Raw genomic sequence first — 20,259 nt, 5'->3', positions numbered from 1 at the left:
AAACCAAATTCAACTTTTTTTTTTTTTAAACAAGGAAAGGAATTCTGGATGGGTTGCCAAAAAAAATTACATTCTGGTGAGATTAGTTTTCTGGGATAGGAAACAGGCTTTCCAAGATGTGTAACATGGCAACACCCCATAGACAGTGTATATAAACGTGGAGGGAGGCCTGGGGAAGCCAGAACCTGAGCTCCTTGCTAAGCTAACACCTTCCATACTAGCATCATGACCACCCAGATTTGCACATCGACTTTCTCCACTGGCTCTGTCAAGGGCCTCTGTGGCGCAGCAGGTGGTTTCTCTCGGGTGCCTTCCCTCCGCTCTGGGGGCTCCTGTAGGCCCTGTGGTACTGCAGGGTCCGTCTCTTCCTTTAGGACGAGCCTGTCTGGTATTGGGAGCTGCTTTTCCGGCTCCTACCTGGCCTCTGGGTGCCATCCCTCTGGCTTTGTCGGGACTGGGAGTTGGTTGTGTGAGGGCGCCTTCAATGGCAATGAGAAGGAGACCATGCAGTTCCTGAACGATCGGCTGGCCAATTACCTGGAGAAAGTGCGGCAGCTGGAGCAGGACAACGCGGCACTGGAGTGCCGCATCCGGGAGTGGTACGAGAGTCAGATTCCGTACATCTGCCCCGACTACCAGTCTTACTTCAAGACCATCGAGGACTTCCAGCAGAAGGTATCTGTGACCTGGCCTCTATTCAACCGAGAAGCTCTGTTCCACAGGACGGGGGCAGCCTCTGTGTTGTTCATCTTCCCGGATGAGAACTGTAGTTTATAGGAAATTCTCCTGGAAGGGCACACTTTTGTCTTTAGGGCTTTGGTTTTGTATGGGACCCAGGCTTATCTTCACTTGTGTCAGTTTTCCAGCCATCCCTTGGAAAAAGGGGGTGTTATTGGGCTCATCTGATAGAGAAGTTAAAAAAAAAGTGTGTGTGTATGTGTGTGTGTGTGTATTGGACTCTGAACTCAGTGTCTTATACTTGTACATAGGTCTTTGCTAAAGACTGGTTTCTGTCTCTTGAACCACACTTCTAGTTTGGTGTTTTGTGGGTTCATTAGAGATCAGAGTCTCTTGAATTAGGTAATCCAAATGCCTGCGCTGGCTTAGAAACCTTGATCCTCAAATCTCAAGCCTTTGGGAAGCTAGGTTGCAGGTATGAGCTACTTGTGTCTGGCAGAGGTTGAATTTTGAGATTTCCAGAAACTTACCCAAGGTTACTTTGTGAGATTGGATGCAGAACTCGAATCCAGGTCTGTCACATGCTGATAAATCTCATGGGGTCACACTGGAGGCTATGGAGTCAAGCTCGATGGCTTCTGATGTCTCTGTGATGTCCCTTCTGGGGCTCATGCTTCCTCCATATCCAGGCTCCAGGTTCTGGGCAGGGATTATACACTTAGAATTACGTCTCTCCCCGCTACCCTTACACAGCTGGCCTTCTTCATTCAGTTCACCAGAAATCTCTTGTTCTGCAGATCCTTCTGACAAAATCTGAGAACGCCAGGCTGGTCCTGCAGATCGACAATGCCAAGCTGGCTGCGGACGATTTCCGGACCAAGTAAGTAGCTGACTGGGAAAGAGCCAGGGGTGGGAGGTTTGCTGGGTTTCTGTTTGGCCTCTGTTCCCTATTTTTGGGAGCTGGTTCTATGGGAATAAAGCAAGATGGACCTGTGAATATGGAAAGGTTGCTGGGCTCTGGATTCCTCTTGGGAATTTTCACCCCTGAGTCAGACATGGAAGCACAAGAGTTCTCCTTGCCCAGGTCTGGCCTCCCTTTGCTGCAGACTTGGTAGGGTTCTGTGCCTACAGGTACGAGACGGAGCTGTCCCTGAGGCAGCTGGTGGAGGCCGACATCAATGGCCTGCGCAGAATCCTGGACGAGCTGACCCTGTGCAAGGCTGATTTAGAAGCACAGGTGGAGTCCCTGAAGGAGGAGCTGCTCTGCCTCAAGAAGAATCATGAGGAGGTGAGGCCAGATTGGTGCCTTCTGACCATGCCATCCATCCCTCCTCCTGCCATGGTTCCCATCCAGCCGACATGCCCCTGCTGGCTTTTGGGCTTGAGTGCCAGGAAGTAGAGCAAACCCTTGTATTTCATTATTATTATTTTTTTTATCCTCCCAGTAACCCTGAGTTAGATACTATTCCAAGCTCCATCTCCTAGACTAGAAGGTTGTGGCACACAGGTTCAAAGTCACTTGCCTGGGATCACACTCACAGAGAGTCCACTTTCTTGCCTATGGTACTCAAACTCCATGTGGGTTCTTGTGTGAGTTCAATGTACTCATAGTATCCCACTTAAATCTTCCAAGTACCCCAGAGGTAGGTACATGCCCGCTGGAGGCCAAAAAGTTAAATGGGTATTTAATGGCACATAGCTGGCAGTGGGAAAGAGCATTTGAGCACAGGCCAGTTGACCCCTCAAGCCTTCCACCATCTCCCTCACTGTAGGAAGTCAATACACTCCGCTGCCAACTTGGGGACCGACTGAACGTGGAGGTGGATGCTGCCCCACCAGTGGATCTCAACAAGATTCTGGATGATATGAGATGTCAGTATGAGACCCTGGTGGAGAACAACCGCAGAGATGTTGAAGCATGGTTCAACACCCAGGTGGGGCAGCCTGGGACTCTAACTCCTGGGGTATGGGGCTGAGCCTTTCAAGGAGCTTTCTGTGGTCTTACTGTCATCTGCATCTTCTCATGCACTGCAGACGGAAGAGCTTAATCAGCAAGTGGTGTCCAGCTCGGAGCAGTTGCAGTGCTGCCAGACAGAGATCATTGAGCTGAGACGCACAGTCAATGCCCTGGAGATTGAGCTACAAGCCCAGCAGAGCATGGTGGGTGACTTTTGACGGAGTGAGCAGCCACAGCTCAGAACAGGCCTCCTGACTTAACCATTTCAGTCTATGGGCTCTCATGGGGCCTCGTCACAGCCCCATGGAGGTACCCAGTGATCTAAGTAGTAGGGTGGGTGGGATTCCTTCCTCTCAGCAATTCTTTCTCTTTCCCATCACAGCGGAATTCTCTGGAATCCACTCTGACTGAGACAGAGGCCCGCTACGGCTCCCAGCTAGCTCAGATGCAATGTCTGATCACCAATGTGGAGTCCCAGTTGGCCGAGATCCGCTGTGACCTGGAGAGACAGAATCATGAGTACCAGGTGTTGCTGGATGTCAAGGCCAGACTAGAATCAGAAATTGCCACCTACCGCCGTCTGCTGGAGGGTGAAGATTGCAAGTGAGTGGGCTCTTGGTTCTGAGCCTTGAGAGCTGGGCTGGGGGAAGGGCTTTACTACCTCTCCCTACCATGTGACATGGAAGATATCATTCTCTTACGTGGTTGTCACAAAGATGAAGGTGATAGAGCCAAAGCTGAGACAGAATTCTTCTGGGGTTTCAGGGGGATGGGCCAACTACCTGCTTCTTGAACTTTTTTTTTTTTTGCCAGCCTTGGGCTTGAGCTCAGAGCCTGAGCACTGCCCTTGGACTTTCTCAAGGTTAGAGCTCTACCACTTGAGCCATAGCACCATTTCTGGCCTTTTTCCTATGTATGTGGTACCAAGAAATTGAATCTGAGTCTTCCTGTATGCCAGGCAAGCACTCTACCACTGGGCCAAACTCCTGGCCTTTTTCTTTTTTAATGTTTGATTGGTTTTGGTTTTTGTGGAGGTGGGGATTGAATCCAGGGCTTTGAGCATGATAGGCAAGTACTCCACTACACAGCTATATCCCCCTGTAAATTCCTGGGAACTTCTAATGTCCTCTCCAGCTGTTTCCATTGACTTTTTCAACCTCAGGGATTTCCACAGAGGGAGGGGTTTTCCATGAACATCCTCTGGGGTTTTCCATGGTCTGAGGCCGTTGGTTGTCAGCACCCACTGATTCCTCAATTCTCTCTTATCTATTTCACACCAACCTCAGCTCAGTGCCCCCTTGCCAACTGTACCCGTGATGCATGATTTAATTTCCTCAGGCTTCCTGCCCACCCTTGTTCCACGGAATGCAAGCCTGCTGTGAGAGTGCCCTTCGTCGCTTCTACACCCTGTGCCCCCACTGGGTCCTGCACCCCAGCTCCTCAAGTCAGCACCCAGATCCGCACCATCACTGAAGAGATCAGAGATGGGAAGGTCATTTCTTCCAGGGAGCACGTGCAGCCCTGTCCTCTGTGACCAGCCACCAGCTCTTGGGCCAGGGCTGGCATCAGGGGAAGAGGACACCCCGCAAGGCTCCTGGCTGCTACATGATCCTGCACTTCCCTAGGGGGTCCCTCTGCTTAGCAGGTTTTTCTACCAACACTCTTCTTGTATTATGCTTCTGATCTTGATTGCACTTTCCAAGCCAACCCAGGTTCCCCTGGAAATGTACCCAATAAAGCGTGTCCTCTTGGCATAGCAAACTCGACCCTGGCTGGTTCTGTGGATTCTCCCATGGTTAGCTAGTGAAATGTTGGAGCAGGAGAGGCTGTAAAGTTTCTAGGTTTGGTTTCAAGGCTCTTTGCTAGCTCTGAGGGGTAGCACGTGGCGGTCATTTACAATATTTAATGCCAGGGATGTCTCAGGGAGTGGTCAGCCAGAGCAGGCGCTGGTCCCATCTGGATGGGTACTGAGCACAGTTCCCAGCTAAGCTCTGCCTGTGGACACCCACTCAAGGGTGATCTGAGGCAAAAGGTTTTCCTGCTGGACCCCCCATCTTCTCCTCCCTTGCCTAGCTATCTCCCTGCTACCAAGACACTGGGTTCCATTCAGGCAGCCAGACTGAGCGAACCATGTCAGAGATTAGGGCTGGAATGAGCCGGAAGGGGAAAGGTAGAGAGGGTGGGCCAGTTCACACTTCCATCACAACGTGGGAAGTGAGATGGTCTCAGCGACCTCACGGTGGAGGGGCTCAAACAATGTTGAAAAGAGACAGCCAGACCTTGGCATGGAGCAGAGATCAATGTGGCCAGATTCCAGTACCGAGCCCTGCAGCTCTGGTGGTGGGACTTAACTAGGCCAGGTTCTGGACACCCTGCTGATGAGAGAAGTAGGACCCATGAGGATTTTGATGGCCCCACACTGGCTCCTTCGTCTGTTGACTCATTGTTCAGTTGAGAACACAGATCCAGAGAAGCAGCACTGTGGTAAGTGGCAGAGACCTGGCCATTACTTAGCTGCTGAGACTTCTGTTTGGGCAGACAGACCACATGGCAGAGTTGTGATGGGTAATCATGCCACTCTTGCCTTCTCCCACCATCCAGGTCTTCCCATCTTTGAGACAGAGTCTACCAAGGCAATCCAGTCTGGTGCCAACCTTGTGATCTTTCTGCCTCAGCTTCCTGGGTCCTGGGATTAGGCACATACATCACCACGTCTGGCTTAGGGCTTTCCATTCTACAATCATTTGACAACTTATAGAGAACATTCACAGGTGTATCTCACGCATGACTGCCCTGTGCAATGCCTCCTTGCTTAGACATTAATTGTTCAGAGCACCTCCCTTATGCTCAGTCTCACCCAGCACCTCAACTTATTTCTACCTGTGACCACTGGTTGATGTACAAACAGAGCCGAATACAATGCTTGTGTAGTAGGGGGTGACCTATGGAATGCTTTGGCAGGGTGTGTGTGTGTGTGTGTGTGTGTGTGCGTGCCTGTCTGTCTGTCTGTCTATCGGTCTGGCTGTGTATGGTTATTTGGACTTAAGAATGTCATAGGCTTTCCTGCCTGGGCAGGCTTCGAATCACAATCTTTGGATTTCAGCCTCTTGAGTAGGTAAGATTAAAGGTGTGAGCTACTGGGCTTTTGACTCTAATTCCATTTGTTCCATCCCTTATACCAGGAAGGAGATGATGTGAAACATGACATTTTATAGAATTTCTCTCAGAGGAAATGTGCTACTGGAGTCCAAGCCAGTTGATCTCTTTCGTGCTTTCTAAATAAAGGTGGCCCATTTCCCTCACGGAAGCCCATCTAGACTCTCAGCTCAGCTGAATACTTTGGTGCTGATCTCTCAGAGGGGAGAGACTGAGGTAGCCAAGGGGACTCTAGAACTATGTGCTGGCCAGTGCTTGTCACACAGGGTTTCTGGGTGTGGAAGGGGTATGCATAGTGACACATGGGAGTGTAAGGGGCGCAGTGACTCATGGGAGCTGTGCATTGGACAGCCCTAAACACATGTACCTGGTCCATGGTTCAGGTCAACAGGTGGAGCAGTGTCCACTCTGCAACGTTACTAAGGGTTCTAGAATGTCTTTCTTGGTCCAGGATTGAGGATTCCTTAGATTCCATCAAAGTCCTGGGGAAATTGGGATTTCTGGTCACCATGGCTATATCTTCTGGGCCAATCCAAGAGCCTTTTATGTCTGTCTGCCTGAACTGGGAGACCCAGGCTTTTTCGCAACCTATGTTTGCTTTTCCTTTGGAGCCAGCCCATCAAAGGAGGCAGAGCTAGAACGGACAAGACTGTGGCTGGATTCCCACGCCTGCCTAAAGAGGAAGCTGAGGTCTGATGACAAGCTGCTTTGAAGAACTGACAGAGAGACATGGTCTTCCCAGGGACAAAGCAGAGTGGGGGTGAGTCTTCACGAATCCATCAGTCCAGTGGGGCTCCTATTTTATGAGGCCAGGAACTATTCACAGGAAACCAAATAACTGGTTAATGAGGGGGTTTGAGAGAAAGTGGTATTAACTTTAATAAGGAGAAAACACTTTGTAAAGGCCAACCCACGCCCCCTGAGGCCCAAGATATAAAGCCTGGTGGAGGAGCAGCTTTTCCACATTGGGGTGTCTGGTCTCTAAGATTACTGCTTGCTTGTGTCTGGGCTGCTGTGGGAATGGCTTCCAAATGCCTCAAGGCCAGCTTCTCCTCAGGGTCCCTCAAGAGTCCAGGGGGGACTGGAGAGGGTTCTACTCGTGTGTCCAAAATTTACTCCAGCAGTTCTTGCAAGCTCCCCAATGTCTCCCGTGGGGCCCGGAGTTTCTCAGTATGTTCAGCAGGGATGGGCAGAAGCAGCTACAGGTTGACCAGTTGCCTCCCTGCTCTCTGCTTCCCCAGTGGAGGCTTTTCTGGCAACTACAGCATGGGAGGGGGCTGGTTTGGGGAGGGAATCCTTACTGGTAATGAGAAGGAGACCATGCAGTCTCTGAATGACCGCCTGGCCAGCTATCTGGAGAAGGTACGCCAGCTGGAGCAGGAGAACGCCAGCCTGGAGAGCCGTATCCGGGAGTGGTGTGAGCAACAGGTGCCCTACATGTGTCCTGACTACCAATCCTACTTCCGGACCATTGAGGAACTCCAGAAGAAGGTGAGAGGCTGGGGGTGGCTTGGATACAGCAGTGTGATGTCACTAGCTCTGTGGTGCTAGCCCTGATCCCGTGGGATGTGTTTATGACTGTGACCTTTTTTATTCCTCATAATTACCTCAGGAGGGAAGCATCATGAGCTCATTCTATTGAGGCTCTGCTTGGTCAGGTAGACTAGGTGGCATTTAGTAGAGCCTGAGTTTGAACATGAGTTGTGTGAATGAATGAGTGGTATGTTCTTGGGTACTATTTTTTATACACCTCTTTGAGTTTTCATTTCCTCATTTTTTAAAGGTAAATGGAGTTGGGTATGATGGCTCAAGCCTGTAGTTCTATTTATTTGGGAGGCAGAGATTGAGGGATCATGGTTTGAGGTGGGTTTGGACATAACAGTTTACAAGACTCCATCTCCATCTTTGCACTGGGTGTGGTTGCATGTTAATTTTCCCAGCTTTAGGAAAGCACAATGGCTGGGGACACTGGGGGTTACCCTGTCATTCTCAGGGCCACGGGGAAAGCACAAGTAGGAAGATTACAGCCAGATATAAATTAATAACCTACCTCTGATATAACTAACACAAAAAGGAGACATGGAGGCAGGGCTCAAGTGGTACAGACCCTGCCTGAGTTCAATCCCTAGAACTATCTTCCCTCCAAAGAAAAGAAAGGAAAAGGTAAATGCATTTGATGTGTTCCCAGCTGCTTATTTTCCTCATAGGCAACCCTCAGCCAGACAGCAGTCTTTGAAAGTCATAGCTGGCTCTTGAGAGGGTCCCATTTATAACCAGAGAATCATAGGGTTTGCTGTTGGCATTGACCTGCATTGGGCCTCTGGTAGGTCAGGGAGACAGGAAGGTCGGTGAAGCCTAGCCTCATTAGCATCCGGATCCTTCCCTCTAGCCCCAGGCTACAGATGGACGCACACGGGGAAGGACTATAGACACTTCTTAGTCTTGTTCCCTGCAGTGCAGTGCCTGCAACCCATCTAGGGAATGGAGGATGGAAAACTGAATCTCCCTTCAGCAGCAGCTCCTGCCAGAGCTGGGCAGCTCCCACCGGTGAGGCTTATACTGAAGCCATTTCTCTATATCCCTAGACCCTGGGCAGCAAGGCAGAGAACGCCAGGCTGGTGGTGCAGATTGACAATGCTAAGCTGGCTGCAGATGACTTCAGGACCAAGTGAGTGGTGGTGGTGGTGGTGGGGTGTGTGTGTGTGTGTGTGTGTGTGTGTGTGTGTGTGTGTGTGTGTGTGTATAACTGGACAGTAGTGATGTCTGGACTCAGGATTTTGGCTGCACTCAAGTCACTGAGACATGAAGGCTTACAGCACTAGGCTAGCCTGGGTGAGGCCCTGCCCTACCTAGGAAAGGAAATGCAGCAGCAGGTGTCCTGTTCTGTGTCTATAGGTATGAGACAGAGCTGTCACTGCGGCAGTTGGTGGAGGCCGACATCAACGGCCTGCGCAGGATCCTGGATGACCTGACCCTGTGCAAGGCCGACCTGGAGGCCCAAGTGGAGTCTCTGAAGGAGGAGCTGCTCTGCCTCAAGAAAAACCATGAGGAGGTGAGTGTGGAGGAGGAGGGGACATAGGGAAGAGATGGGCCTGGGGAAGGAGGGGGAGGTGAATGTGGGGGAGCCAGGCTGCTCATGTGGACCTTTGTCTGTGACGTAGGAAGTGACCTCGCTGCGTTGCCAGCTTGGTGACCGGCTTAATGTGGAGGTGGATGCTGCCCCACCCGTGGACTTGAACCGTGTTCTGGATGAAATGCGGTGCCAGTATGAGACATTGGTGGAGAACAACCGCCGGGATGCTGAAGACTGGTTTGACACTCAGGTGGGTAAGGGGAAGCAGGCTGTCCAATAGTGACGTATGTCAGATACACGGAAGCCAGCCTGGAGCACAACTCTCAGCTGACTCCCTGGCACTGTCTTGACTAGCTTGTCTGCTATGCAGTGAGCAGGGAAATGAATGGGCCGGATCAGTCAGGTAATCTGGAAGGCCTTTTAGTCAGGATCCTAAAGAACCTCTGTAGATCCTTGAAGCCAAGTCCCCAGGATTCCTGACAAGATCCCGGGTATGTGTGTTTCAGACTGAGGAGCTGAATCAGCAGGTGGTGTCCAGTTCAGAGCAGCTGCAGTCCTGCCAGGCAGACATCATGGAGCTGAGACGCACAGTCAACTCCTTGGAGATCGAGTTGCAGGCTCAGCAGAGCATGGTAAGTTCTGAGGTGGGGTGGAGTTGCATCTGGTCTAAGCCTGAGAGCATCACTCCAGATGCTCTGACCTCAGGGGGCAGATAGGATAAATAGATGCCAAGTCCTCAATTCACAAACACCCCAATGGTGAAAAACCCGAAGACGTGTCCTGACAGCAGCTCCTCTGTGTGTCTAGACAGATCTATCCTCTGAGGAACTGTCAGCTACTCAGAGATGCCATCAGTGGAGATACTGTCTGGATTAAGGAGGCTAAGGAGGTTGGTTGGCTCATCTCAAATGAGTCTTTTACCCATGCAGAGAGATGCTTTGGACTCCACTTTGGTGGAGACTGAGGCCCGCTACAGCTCCCAGCTGTCCCAGATGCAATGCATGATTACCAACGTGGAGTCTCAGCTGTCTGAGATCCGGTCTGACCTGGAGCGCCAGAACCAGGAGTACCAGGTGCTGCTGGATGTCAAGGCCCGGCTGGAGTGTGAGATCAACACGTACCGGGGCCTGCTGGAGAGCGAGGACTGCAAGTGAGTGTCACTGCGTGAGGTCTCTCTGAATATGTGGGAGACCACCTGAGTCTGGGAAGAGCTTGATGTGAGGGGGTCAGTAGCCCTGGGTAGTTTTAGGCTCTGCTCTTGGCACAAAGTCATCATGCTATTCTAGCTGGTCTTTTGCTTCTCTGGGTCTGTTTTCTCCTTTGGCTAAGGGGGCAGGATTGGGTGATTCTAAAGGTGGCGCCTTCTATTTTGCACATTCTGGGAGGTTTGGAAATGACTGAAAACAGCAAATGGAAAATCATCCTAACCAAGCTCTTTTCTGTCTTCTAGGCTCCCGTGTAACCCGTGTGCCCCTGACTACTCGCCCTCTAAGTCACGCCTCTCCTGTCTTCCTGCTACCTCCTGTGGTCCTAGTCTAGCCCGAACCACAGGTAGCCCCCGCGCTGTTTGTGTGCCCTGTCCAGGGGGCAGGTTCTGAGAGTGCCTGATCCTCAAGTCCACAGCCATTGTTTCTGGGTGTTGGACCTGTCATCCAGTTAACTCCAACTTTTTCAGCCCAAACCCCTGGCTTCATGAAGACTCCATGGTCCAAGCCTTAAGAGGAAATCACTGCAAATATATGCCTTAGTTTCTCAGGGCTTGCTACTAAGGCTGGCTACCCCAGAGGTCTTGATTCTCACTTCATCCTGCACGGGGGGGGGGGGGGGGGGGGCGGGGAGGCTTTCTTTCTGGGTATGTTCCATTAGGTTTTGAAATGTAGCTTTTGGTAGAGCAATAAAATACATTTGTTCTGGCTCTGATGACTGACTTGGCATCATTTATGAGTTGCTTTGTGTCCCTGCTGGACTATTGGGCAGATGAATGGAGAATGTTTGGCCAAGAGTGATTTGGGGCTGTGGAGGAGAGAATCTCTATGTCCCTTTCTGGGGTTTTTAGAAGCCCATGGTTTGATCTACTGATTGGCTGCTCTGATGAAGACTTTTCTCCAAGCTGCCAATGTGACAGGTGGAACCAGACCTCTCCTGTGATCCCTCTGTTTGCGCAGCCAATGCTTCAGATTCCAACAGAGGACTGGAAAAAGCTGGGAAAAAATGACTGAAAGTGTGTTAGACCACTTGAATAGCCTCATGTCTGTGGTCCTCATGAGAGCAGCGAGACAACATCCTGGGTAATTTTATGGGGGTACATTTCCACCAACTCCTCTCTTCTGATGCAGTACTTTCACAAACAGTTCAACAACCCCTCCTCCTTCAAAATGAACACCCCCCCCGCCCATCCTCACATAGAAGACTATCGGTGTGTCCACCCCTAACTAGATGGTCTCATCATTATGAAGCTCCTGCAAGGTCACCTATGGGTTTTTTTTTTTTTGCATCAGATAAGGAGCAAGAACGTGGGAACTCATAGCTTCTCAGCTTTGAAAAATTTCATTTATATTCAGAATATCTTCCCCAAATGGACTGAGTTCTACCAGTTCCACTGGAAAAAGGGCAGATTGATGGCAGTGCTTTCAGAGCTAAAGAGGAGGGCATGTGTCCCTCCAAGATGCCAAGCACACTTGCTAAGGAGCCTGAGTGATATTAAAAGGTCTGACACAACTTCAGCATCTCCAAATAGCCCATTGGTTTCTTTGGAACTACTAGGGACATGGTTTAAGTCATTGAGTGCCAGCAATGAGCAAAAAAAGCTGGGCAAGAGCACAAAGGGACTTACACACACACACACACACACACACACACACACACACACACACACACACACACACAGCGTGTGTCACAGTGCCAAGGTTGATACCAACCTGATGAAAGGTGCTTACTAGGCAGATCTGAGACTTTCTCTTGTAGGATGTCTGTAGAGTTCATTCTGACTCAACTATAGATTCTTTTTCTCCTTTCAGACAAGTGTACAAGAAGCTTGGGCCTCTGATCTCTGCTAGTCCCTTTGCTTTTGGCTGTCCTCATTCCCTGACTCCGGTCTCTGAGGAACACCTTGGGCTGATTTTTGCCATGGATCCCTCTCTCAGCAGGATCATTCCTGCTGTGTTCAACAAGCCTTCACCAAACACAGAACGTTGCGGGAGAGGCGGCCTTGGAATGGGGATTCACTGGGTCTCCCTCTTTCCTGACACCTGTGCAGTTAGGGTAAGGAACAAAGGATTAGGACATGGAGTCAGACCCATCTGAGTTCAGACCTCAGCCTCACCTCCACAGTATGTAGAAGCAGGAGTAGCAGTTTCTGAATCATAGTTTCCTCTTGAGCCCTCCCTGTAACAGGCATTTAGAAACTGCTTGGTCTTGACTCTCTCTTCTAGTGGAGACTCTAGGATGGTTGTCTATTTTTCCCGACTGGGATTTCGTTTCTGAATGGTCCAGATACAGCAGGCAAGCTGTATGGAATATGCACTTACATCATTGACAATCTAATTCTGACTGACCAGTCCTGAGGAAAACACGGTGGCCACGTCATGTATCACATGAAGCATGCAATGTGTGAATCCATGCTTTTTCAGTCAGGATTGTAACACTGGCCTGGGATGCTGCTTTAAGGGAATGTCCAAGCTCCTATAATGGGGGATACCAGTCCTGGTCTCTTGGCTTAGATCATTCTGAGCAGAGTGTCCCTTCTCTGAGGAGATCCCACAGTAAGCCATCCCTGCCCACCATGGGAGCCATCCCCGGCCATTTAATCTCAGCCTCAATAGTCAACACTGAACAACCAGGAGTGGTCAGTGAGAGCCTCTGCCTTCTGGAGACGCTCACAACACCAACCTGCCTTTCTGGGATGAGGGGGACGTCATCTTCCTTATTTCGATTGCATCCAATTGCAAAAGCTGCAAAGGCTTGGAGTTTGCTGTGTCTTGAGTTCATTCTCTCCTCCCTGGTCCCATTCTCTTCCCCTTTGTGGGAGGGTGAGACATGTTTGGAAGTCTTGGAGTTCTTTTCTCTCTGCCTAGATTTATGTCCCTGGTGGTATCGGGACAGCTCCTTGTTAATGGACCAGGCCTCGTCCCACAAAGGATGTTCTCATTAAAAAGAGGGGGGAGGGTAGCTGCAGACCTGCAGGCTTCTGCAGGTGGGAGTTTTCAGTGGGCGGGGTCAATGTCATTGCAGTGCAGCCCTGGTAATGAGAGCCCAGGTGTGGAGCTGATCCTTTGAAGATGTGTCTCGAAGCTCCCCCTCTGTGACCAATGACAGGAGCCCCAGTGTCCTGCTTTACCCAAATGACAAGTTTGGACTCTTTTATGAGGACAGGAACTCCTTATTGGAAAGGAAATTACAAAGTAATCACCAGCTTCTACTGGGGCTGAGTGTAAACATCAACATCCCCCCTCCCACCCCAACTCCTAGCCACTAATCATGATGACACTGTAGCTTGAGCCCCCTCACTCCAAGACTATAAAAAGTCCCTGGGCAGGATGGAATCTGTCGACAGCCAGACAGAGAGCACTGTGGCTGAGGAGAAAGGGGACTCCTCAATATGACGTCCAACTGCTATGTCACCAATACCTTGTCAGCCTCTGCCAAGGGTTGTTCTCAGGCTTCTTCCGCCTGTTCCAGTAGCCTGAGCTGCCGGCCTGAGCTGTGCCTGGGGTATGTCTGCCAGCCTGTGCCATGCATGCCTTCCATCTGTGTGCCTACTACCTACCGGCCAGCCAGCTGCCTCTCTAAAGCCTATCTGTCCAGCTCCTGCCGGCCCAGCAGTTGCCGGCCATCCAGTGGCTTCTCCAGCTCCATGGCTACCTGCAGCTGGTTCTGTGAGGGCTCCTTCAATGGCAATGAGAAGGAGACCATGCAGTCCCTGAACGACCGCCTGGCCAGCTACCTGGAGAAAGTACGTCAGCTGGAGCAGGAGAACGCCAGCCTGGAGAGCAAGATCCAAGAGGCCTGCCAGTCCCAAGTGCTCACCCTGTGTCCCGACTACCAGTCCTACTTCCAGACCATCGAGGAGCTCCAGCAGAAGGTGAGGGCATGCAGTGAAGGGACTCACGCTGCTTCGGAGGAAAGAGACTTCCCCGGGGCACAGAGTTATCTCGTAATTGAACACCCAGCCAGATCCGTTAAGATTAAGAGCTCAAGATTTAGTCCAGCTGAATAATTGACTTGGAGAAGCCTCATTTCTTTTCTCCAGGCCTGCGTTTCCACACCCAGAGAATGGGGATTTACAATGGTTCATCCTCTTAGAAGTCTAAGAGGGTTCCATACAAGCGTTAGGACACATGTTAAGCTTTCAGTAACTGTCAAGTTTCAAGTTGTATAAGGCTGAGCAGCTCACTCAAGGTCCCCCAGGGTTCCAGGAGAGAGGGAGACTTCCTCAAGGAAGGGTACAAGGTGCTGCGTGCTTCCTCTGCTACTACCTTCTCCTCACTGGGCTCTTTCTCCTTCCTTCCATCCTGGACTCACCTCATCCACAGGTGCTGTGTACCAAAGCAGAGAATGCCAGGATGATTGTGCACATCGACAACGCCAAACTGGCTGCTGATGACTTCAGGACCAAGTGAGTGTGTGTGTGTGTGTGTGTGTGTGTGTGTGTGTGTGTGTGTGTGTGTGTGTGTGATGTTGGGCAGATCTTTTTACACGTTGTTGTTTTTTGAGGGGAGTAGCTTTCCATTACTTTCATAGAGGGTTGGAAAGTGCCAGCCACTCAAGGGCATCCCCCAGTCCTCCATGCAGTCCACTCCACCCCTCTTCTCCATTGTTGACCTTGACCCTGTGCAGGTATGAGACGGAGCTGGCCCTGAGGCAGCTGGTGGAGGCCGACACCAATGGCCTGCGTAGGATCCTAGATGACCTGACCCTGAACAAAGCTGACATGGAAGCCCAGGTGGAGTCCCTGAAGGAGGAGCTGCTGTACCTCAAGAGGAACCATGAGGAGGTGAGAGCAGAAGTCAAACTGAGGTGGCCTGGGGTGGGGGATGGGGGAGAGGGGTAAGAACATGGGAGACTGAGGTTGGATGAAGGGTGGGTTGAAATGGCCAGGTCTGCCACATATCATTTCTGTGACTCTACCCAATTTGTGTAACCTGAATTTATGAGCTTCCTTATCTGCATATCTTGAGGATTTATTGGAGGTGAGATGGGCTGTGGATATGATCTGGGCAGGCCCTGGGCCAGGAATGTAGTTACTTCCTTCTGCACTTCTCGGGGCCTGCATGACTGTCACATGCTGGTGCATGGCAACTACATCTGTCTTCTCCCTGACAGCCACGTACCAGATGGGTGGGGGTCAAGGGCAGGTTATATTCGCAACATAGTTCAAATAACCTGTCGGTCTGTGCCACACTAATGACCAGGGGAAGCACCCCTATCTCCTAAAGAAGTTGGTTTTGTCTTTCTATTTCTGTCCTCTGTTACCTTCTATATTCTAGGTTTGCAGGTAAGACACAGAAGCCAAACCAACAGGGCAGCTCTGTAATTTTTCTCCTCCCTTACCTTCCATGGGTTCTTAGAAAGAAAGCTCTCTGCCTTGGGTATTCATGTAGTTGCAAAGCCCACCTGAGCCACAGGGTTTTATTCTTCCTTTTCTGGTGGTGAGTCCTAACCTTTCCACTTGGGATTTGAATGAACAAGTGTCTCTGGATCCTGACTGGGTTTACTTACGCCTCAGAGTAAAGTAACAATCTGTCACTATGCACTCACAAAGCACCCTAGGGTACTTGACTCATCCCACTTAAACCAGAGAGCTGGGAATGGTACCAAGAAGCCACTAATGAGGCCTTATCTCACACTCCAGCAGCCTCAGTGACAACTTTCTCTCCTTGACAGCTAAGCGTGGGGAGGCACTCCTGCTCTAACTTAGGCCTGGGAGAGCTAGGTGAAGCCAGGCTCCACTGCCTTCCTTTCCAGATGAAGAGAGGATGGTAGGATGATGGAGAAGCTGGGTGCACAAGTTCTCCATTTTGGCCGATCGGAATCAAACCAACTAGCCTTGCTCTTTGGCTTCTGACCAAGCAGCAGGAGGTGTCATGGCAGTAGAGGTAGATCACTGAAGGGTAGACTCCAGGCCTCCAATGGTGCCTTTTATGCTGAGATCTTCAGTTGCTCTGGGGAGATGATGGAGACAGGGTGATGCCTTACACTTGTCCTTGTGCCTTTTTAGGAAGTGGGTGTCCTGCGACACCAGCTCGGGGACCGCCTTAACATTGAAGTGGATGCTGCGCCCCCTGTTGATCTGACCAGGATGCTGGAGGAGATGAGATGTCAGTATGAGACCATGGTGGAGACCAACCACAGGGATGTGGAGGAATGGTTCAACGTGCAGGTGGGTGTACCACTCACAGCGGGTGGGCAGGCAGGGCTGGTCTCCTCTTTCAAGGAAGATGCTCCCAACTTTCTCTCTTCCCCTGCCCCTCATTGCAGATGGAGGAGCTTAGCAAGCAGGTGGCCACAAGCTCTGAGCAGCTCCAGAGCTACCAGTCAGACATCATCGACCTGAGACGAACAGTCAACACGCTGGAGATTGAGCTGCAGGCCCAGCACAGCCTGGTGAGTGCAGCTCTCTTCAGTAATGGATCTGGAGCAACATCTCAGTATGGGGGGGGGCAGGCATGTGGGAAGGAGGAAGTGGAGGGCCAAACTCAGCCACTGTGATACTTCTCCAGTTGACTTTCCCGGAGGGATGTTTCTCTAATTCAGAAATAAAGCAGGGGATGTTCTAGACTGAATGTTGATTGAGTAGACACTGTCTGACATGATTCCCCAGGAAAGCCTGTGCCCTTCTTGGCCCACCCTTCCAACTCCTGGCTCTCACTGTCACCCTTCCAAGTCCCCATACCAAGATCCTTCTCTAGACCAATGGAACCAGTCTGAAGGTGGAGCATGGACTTGAAGTTTTATTTTTTTTTGCATAAATTAATTGGACAAAGGGGCTTCATTGTGCTATTAACTTTGATTTCTTTTCTCTTCTAAAGCTTCCATGTGACTCTCATGTGTAGCTAGGGTTGAAAACCACTGTTCTAAATCATACCATGCTGAAGGTATTTGATGATCTTCAAATCTGAGGCCTGAGGCCAGCCTAAGATTATAGGGATCTGGGGTCAGATTTAGGACTTAAGGATTTAGGATGAGACTTAAGACATGGCTTCAATTTGTTTTGTTGTGTACCTGCTTTTTACTGTGGAATAAGTCTCTCAACTATCCTGGGCTTCCAGTCCTATAGTGATTTATGTATGGACTCATCAAGTTGAGTCTTCACTTTTCTTGGTTCTGTCAGAAGCAGGCCATGGGGAAAAAAAATGGCCTTTTAAGAGGATGCCTTTTCTCTGCATCAGAGGGACTCCCTGGAAAACACATTGGCGGAGACCGAGGCTAGGTACAGCTCCCAACTGGGCCAGATGCAGTGCATGATCAGCAACGTGGAGTCTCAGCTGGCCGACATTCGCTGCGACCTGGAGAGGCAGAACCAGGAATACAAGGTGCTGCTGGATGTCAAGGCCCGGCTGGAGTCTGAGATCAATACGTACAGGGGCCTGCTGGAAAGCGAGGACTGCAAGTACGTGGGCTCTGGAGGGGTTCGTAGGGATGTGTGCCAGGGTTGGGGTGGGTTCTAGGAAGCCAGTGGGCCCATGCTTAAGGAACATCAGCTTAGAGCCTTGTCATGATGAAGAAGCCATAAGGGAAAGGAACAATCTGAATTTCTTCAAATATTAAGTTCTCTTGATTTTTATTTTTATTAACTAATTTTTTTTAAAAAAGGAGTGCCAGTCAAATTAAATACATTCCAGGCTGTATGTGGCCCACAGGCTGCTGGTTGGGTTTCTGGGCTGTTTGGTTTGTGTCCATAATCAGTTGTGTTACTTCTGGTTTTGAGCCCTAGCCTGTCAGTGTCTGAGATCAATCATCTTGTTTCCTTCTGCTGTGCATTCACTCCACCTCTTCTTATTCAACATATTCTTATGAATCGGCTGTGTTTCATCAGATAGGCACACACACAATTGCTGATCTCACTGCCCAGCAGGGAAAATAGCTCATCACAGAATAATTATTGATCACTCTGAAAAAGAACATGGTACCTTTGGGAGAGTTGGCACAGAGATCCAGGAGTCTCTTGGGTAGATGTGCCAGTTGAATTAAGTTCTTAAGGAAGAGAAGAGATTGGCTCATCTTAGTGGTAAGGAGAACAGTTGTAGTCCACAGGAAGAACCAGGGCTATAAGCTATGAGCTGGACTGAGAGGTAGGAAGAGGGCATGTGTTATTAAATGAACTATGGCTCATCCGAGCACAAATGGGAGCCACGGAAGGTCTGAGGCAGGAAAGAGACACAATAAGATTGATACCTATAGGAGATCATTCTAATAAGTGGACAATTGTAAGGAGGGGCCAGCATGGAGTTGGGGGCATCAATGAAGAGGTCATTGAAGTGACACAGGAAGCAGGGACAAGGGAATCCAGGTGGAGAAGGTGTATGGAAGACCCATCTGTGAGGTCTACTGGGTAGGCCTGTTAAGATATGCCTCTGAGCTGGGCTCTTTTACTAATCCCGTCCACTTGTGACTTCTTTTTCCCCTTGCAGGCTTCCCTGTAATCCGTGTTCCACGCCTTCCTGCGGGCCCAGTGCACCCTCCCCAGGCGTATCCCGCTCTGTCCATGTGCCACGCACTGTCTGCATGCCTTGCCCACCGGCCTCCCAGGGCCGTTACTGAAGCCCCTCAGCTTTCATCAGAGTGTGGATCCTGGAGGGACTGAGCTGGGTTACCTAGGGGACCTTTGCAGGCCAGGCCTGACCATAGTTCAGTGGCCACCAAAAGCAAAGGACCAGCTTCCACCAGCGAGAACACCCTGTGCAGGGCCCGGAAGTAGAGCATCTGTCATGTATCCTGATACAAGAGTGTGCTTACCGTCATGCATTGAAGCCGCTGCCTCCATTTCCATGGGCCGATGGTCCTCTTGGATCATGTTTCTGGTTGGCTCTCCTCCTCTAAGAACACACGTTCTCAGTTCACCAGCAAATAAAGCCTCATTTAGTGGCCCTACAAATGTCTCGCTCTAGATTTGTCTTAGCCATAGGCCAGTCATTATTCAATTGGGTTCAAGAGGAAGGCACCCCGATTTTTAAGTTACTTTTCATCCTCTTTGTTTCCCCATAGGCTCAGGAGGTCTTCACTGAAAGGGGCTGTAAAAGGGGGTTAAAACCAGGCACTCTCTCCAGTGCCACGTAATAAAAGAATAGAGCGGGGGAAATGAGGGAGCCAGCAACCAAGGCCAATCTACGGTGACTGAGGATAGAACTGTAATAAACTAACCCCTGAATCTGATCACAGCTGGTACAATGGGACTATTCATTCACTCAGGAAATCAGCACTGAATCCCTACTAGCTTCAGACTCTGCAAGTGCTGCTCCTCAGACACCCCATTACTAAGGGCTAAATTGAATCCTGGCAATAAGATAGAAACAAGTGCCATTAGCTTCTACATTTTGGAAATGAGGAAACTGCTGGCCAGAGAGCTTCAGAGGCTGACTGAAGGGCACAGAGCTAATAAGTGATAGTCTTGTTAGGCGTTTGAATGGAAGCCTTCAGGCTCCAGAGATCCTCAAACAATTCATATGTAGAATCCTCACTATTGGTGAACTATGGCTGAGTCTGAGGGAATCCTCAAAGATGCAAGCAGTTAGGTATTGATAGTTAGAAGAGGGATGAAGACCAGTGCAAGTAAACTCCTAATCCTTACTCAGTAATGACATAATAATATTAGGAACAAAGACAATTGATTCCACTTATTGAGTACTTACAATGCCCCAAATACTTATACAAATTAACAGCTTATAAATCTTATAGACATTGAAATATATACTTTTTTTCCCCATGGCCACCTGGTAAGCATTGACTCAATTTCAGATGTGGGAACCTGAGGTACAGAGTGGTTGAGTTGTCCAGAATGATGTGTAAGGATAAAGATTTGAATTCAAGTCCAGATACCTAGTATTTTAGTTATCATCCTACATTGTCCAATTTCAGTACAGAAAGACTAGGCTGTATAGTAATGTGTGTGTGTGTGTGTGTGTGTGTGTGTGTGTGTGTATAGGACAAGTATTAGCTTGGGGTACCCCAATAGGCTTCTATCACTGGTGGCATTTGGGACAGACTGTGGAGGTTGCACAGCATGTGTGGAGCACAAGACAGGTAGATGTCTGTGGGGATTCCACAGGGAATATTTGTCACACTTGACAGGCTGTAAGTAGCACTGCTGGCCAGAGCAGCAGATCCCTGTTTAAGCAACTGATGAGAATTAAAAAAAAAAAAAAGCTCAAATAGGAGGAAGTGCACCAGGCTGTGGGGG

At 49.9% G+C, this 20,259-nt stretch overlaps 3 protein-coding genes across 3 annotated transcripts; all 3 read left to right on the top strand.

The window, feature by feature from the left end:
- Nucleotides 1-225: 225 nt before the first annotated feature.
- On the top strand, nucleotides 226-4,169 carry Krt36 (keratin 36). Its single transcript, XM_090351722.1, has 7 exons — nucleotides 226-675; nucleotides 1,476-1,558; nucleotides 1,810-1,966; nucleotides 2,451-2,612; nucleotides 2,713-2,838; nucleotides 3,018-3,238; nucleotides 3,974-4,169. The coding sequence occupies exons 1-7, from the start codon at nucleotides 226-228 to the stop codon at nucleotides 4,167-4,169; spliced, it is 1,395 nt and encodes a 464-aa protein (XP_090207848.1).
- Nucleotides 4,170-6,731: 2,562 nt separating this feature from the next.
- Nucleotides 6,732-10,655, top strand: Krt35 (keratin 35). Its single transcript, XM_090350837.1, has 7 exons — nucleotides 6,732-7,282; nucleotides 8,377-8,459; nucleotides 8,687-8,843; nucleotides 8,953-9,114; nucleotides 9,371-9,496; nucleotides 9,794-10,014; nucleotides 10,315-10,655. Exons 1-7 carry the CDS (start codon nucleotides 6,812-6,814, stop codon nucleotides 10,460-10,462), a joined length of 1,368 nt encoding a protein of 455 aa, XP_090206963.1. The 5' UTR covers nucleotides 6,732-6,811; the 3' UTR covers nucleotides 10,463-10,655.
- A 2,806-nt stretch (nucleotides 10,656-13,461) lies between these two features.
- Krt32 (keratin 32) lies at nucleotides 13,462-18,957 on the top strand. Its single transcript, XM_090351721.1, has 7 exons — nucleotides 13,462-13,944; nucleotides 14,396-14,478; nucleotides 14,700-14,856; nucleotides 16,081-16,242; nucleotides 16,341-16,466; nucleotides 17,252-17,472; nucleotides 18,494-18,957. Exons 1-7 carry the CDS (start codon nucleotides 13,462-13,464, stop codon nucleotides 18,621-18,623), a joined length of 1,362 nt encoding a protein of 453 aa, XP_090207847.1. The 3' UTR covers nucleotides 18,624-18,957.
- The last annotated feature ends 1,302 nt before the right edge of the window (nucleotides 18,958-20,259 follow it).

The sequence above is a fragment of the Megascapheus bottae genome, chromosome 17 (assembly GCF_031878675.1).
Source record: "Megascapheus bottae isolate mThoBot1 chromosome 17, mThoBot2.hap1, whole genome shotgun sequence".
NCBI classification, from domain to species: Eukaryota; Metazoa; Chordata; class Mammalia; order Rodentia; family Geomyidae; genus Megascapheus; species Megascapheus bottae.
This window is presented reverse-complemented; position numbering and strand designations above follow the sequence as displayed.

Coding starts and splice junctions, on each gene's coding strand:
- Krt36 (XM_090351722.1), top strand. CDS start 226: ATGACCACCCAGATTTGCACATCGACTTTCTCCACTGGCTCTGTCAAG. Junction 2,613..2,712: donor AAGCATGGTTCAACACCCAG/GTGGGGCAGCCT, acceptor CATGCACTGCAG/ACGGAAGAGCTTAATCAGCA. Junction 3,239..3,973: donor CTGGAGGGTGAAGATTGCAA/GTGAGTGGGCTC, acceptor TAATTTCCTCAG/GCTTCCTGCCCACCCTTGTT.
- Krt35 (XM_090350837.1), top strand. CDS start 6,812: ATGGCTTCCAAATGCCTCAAGGCCAGCTTCTCCTCAGGGTCCCTCAAG. Junction 7,283..8,376: donor TTGAGGAACTCCAGAAGAAG/GTGAGAGGCTGG, acceptor CTATATCCCTAG/ACCCTGGGCAGCAAGGCAGA. Junction 8,460..8,686: donor GCAGATGACTTCAGGACCAA/GTGAGTGGTGGT, acceptor CTGTGTCTATAG/GTATGAGACAGAGCTGTCAC.
- Krt32 (XM_090351721.1), top strand. CDS start 13,462: ATGACGTCCAACTGCTATGTCACCAATACCTTGTCAGCCTCTGCCAAG. Junction 13,945..14,395: donor TCGAGGAGCTCCAGCAGAAG/GTGAGGGCATGC, acceptor CCTCATCCACAG/GTGCTGTGTACCAAAGCAGA. Junction 14,857..16,080: donor TCAAGAGGAACCATGAGGAG/GTGAGAGCAGAA, acceptor GTGCCTTTTTAG/GAAGTGGGTGTCCTGCGACA.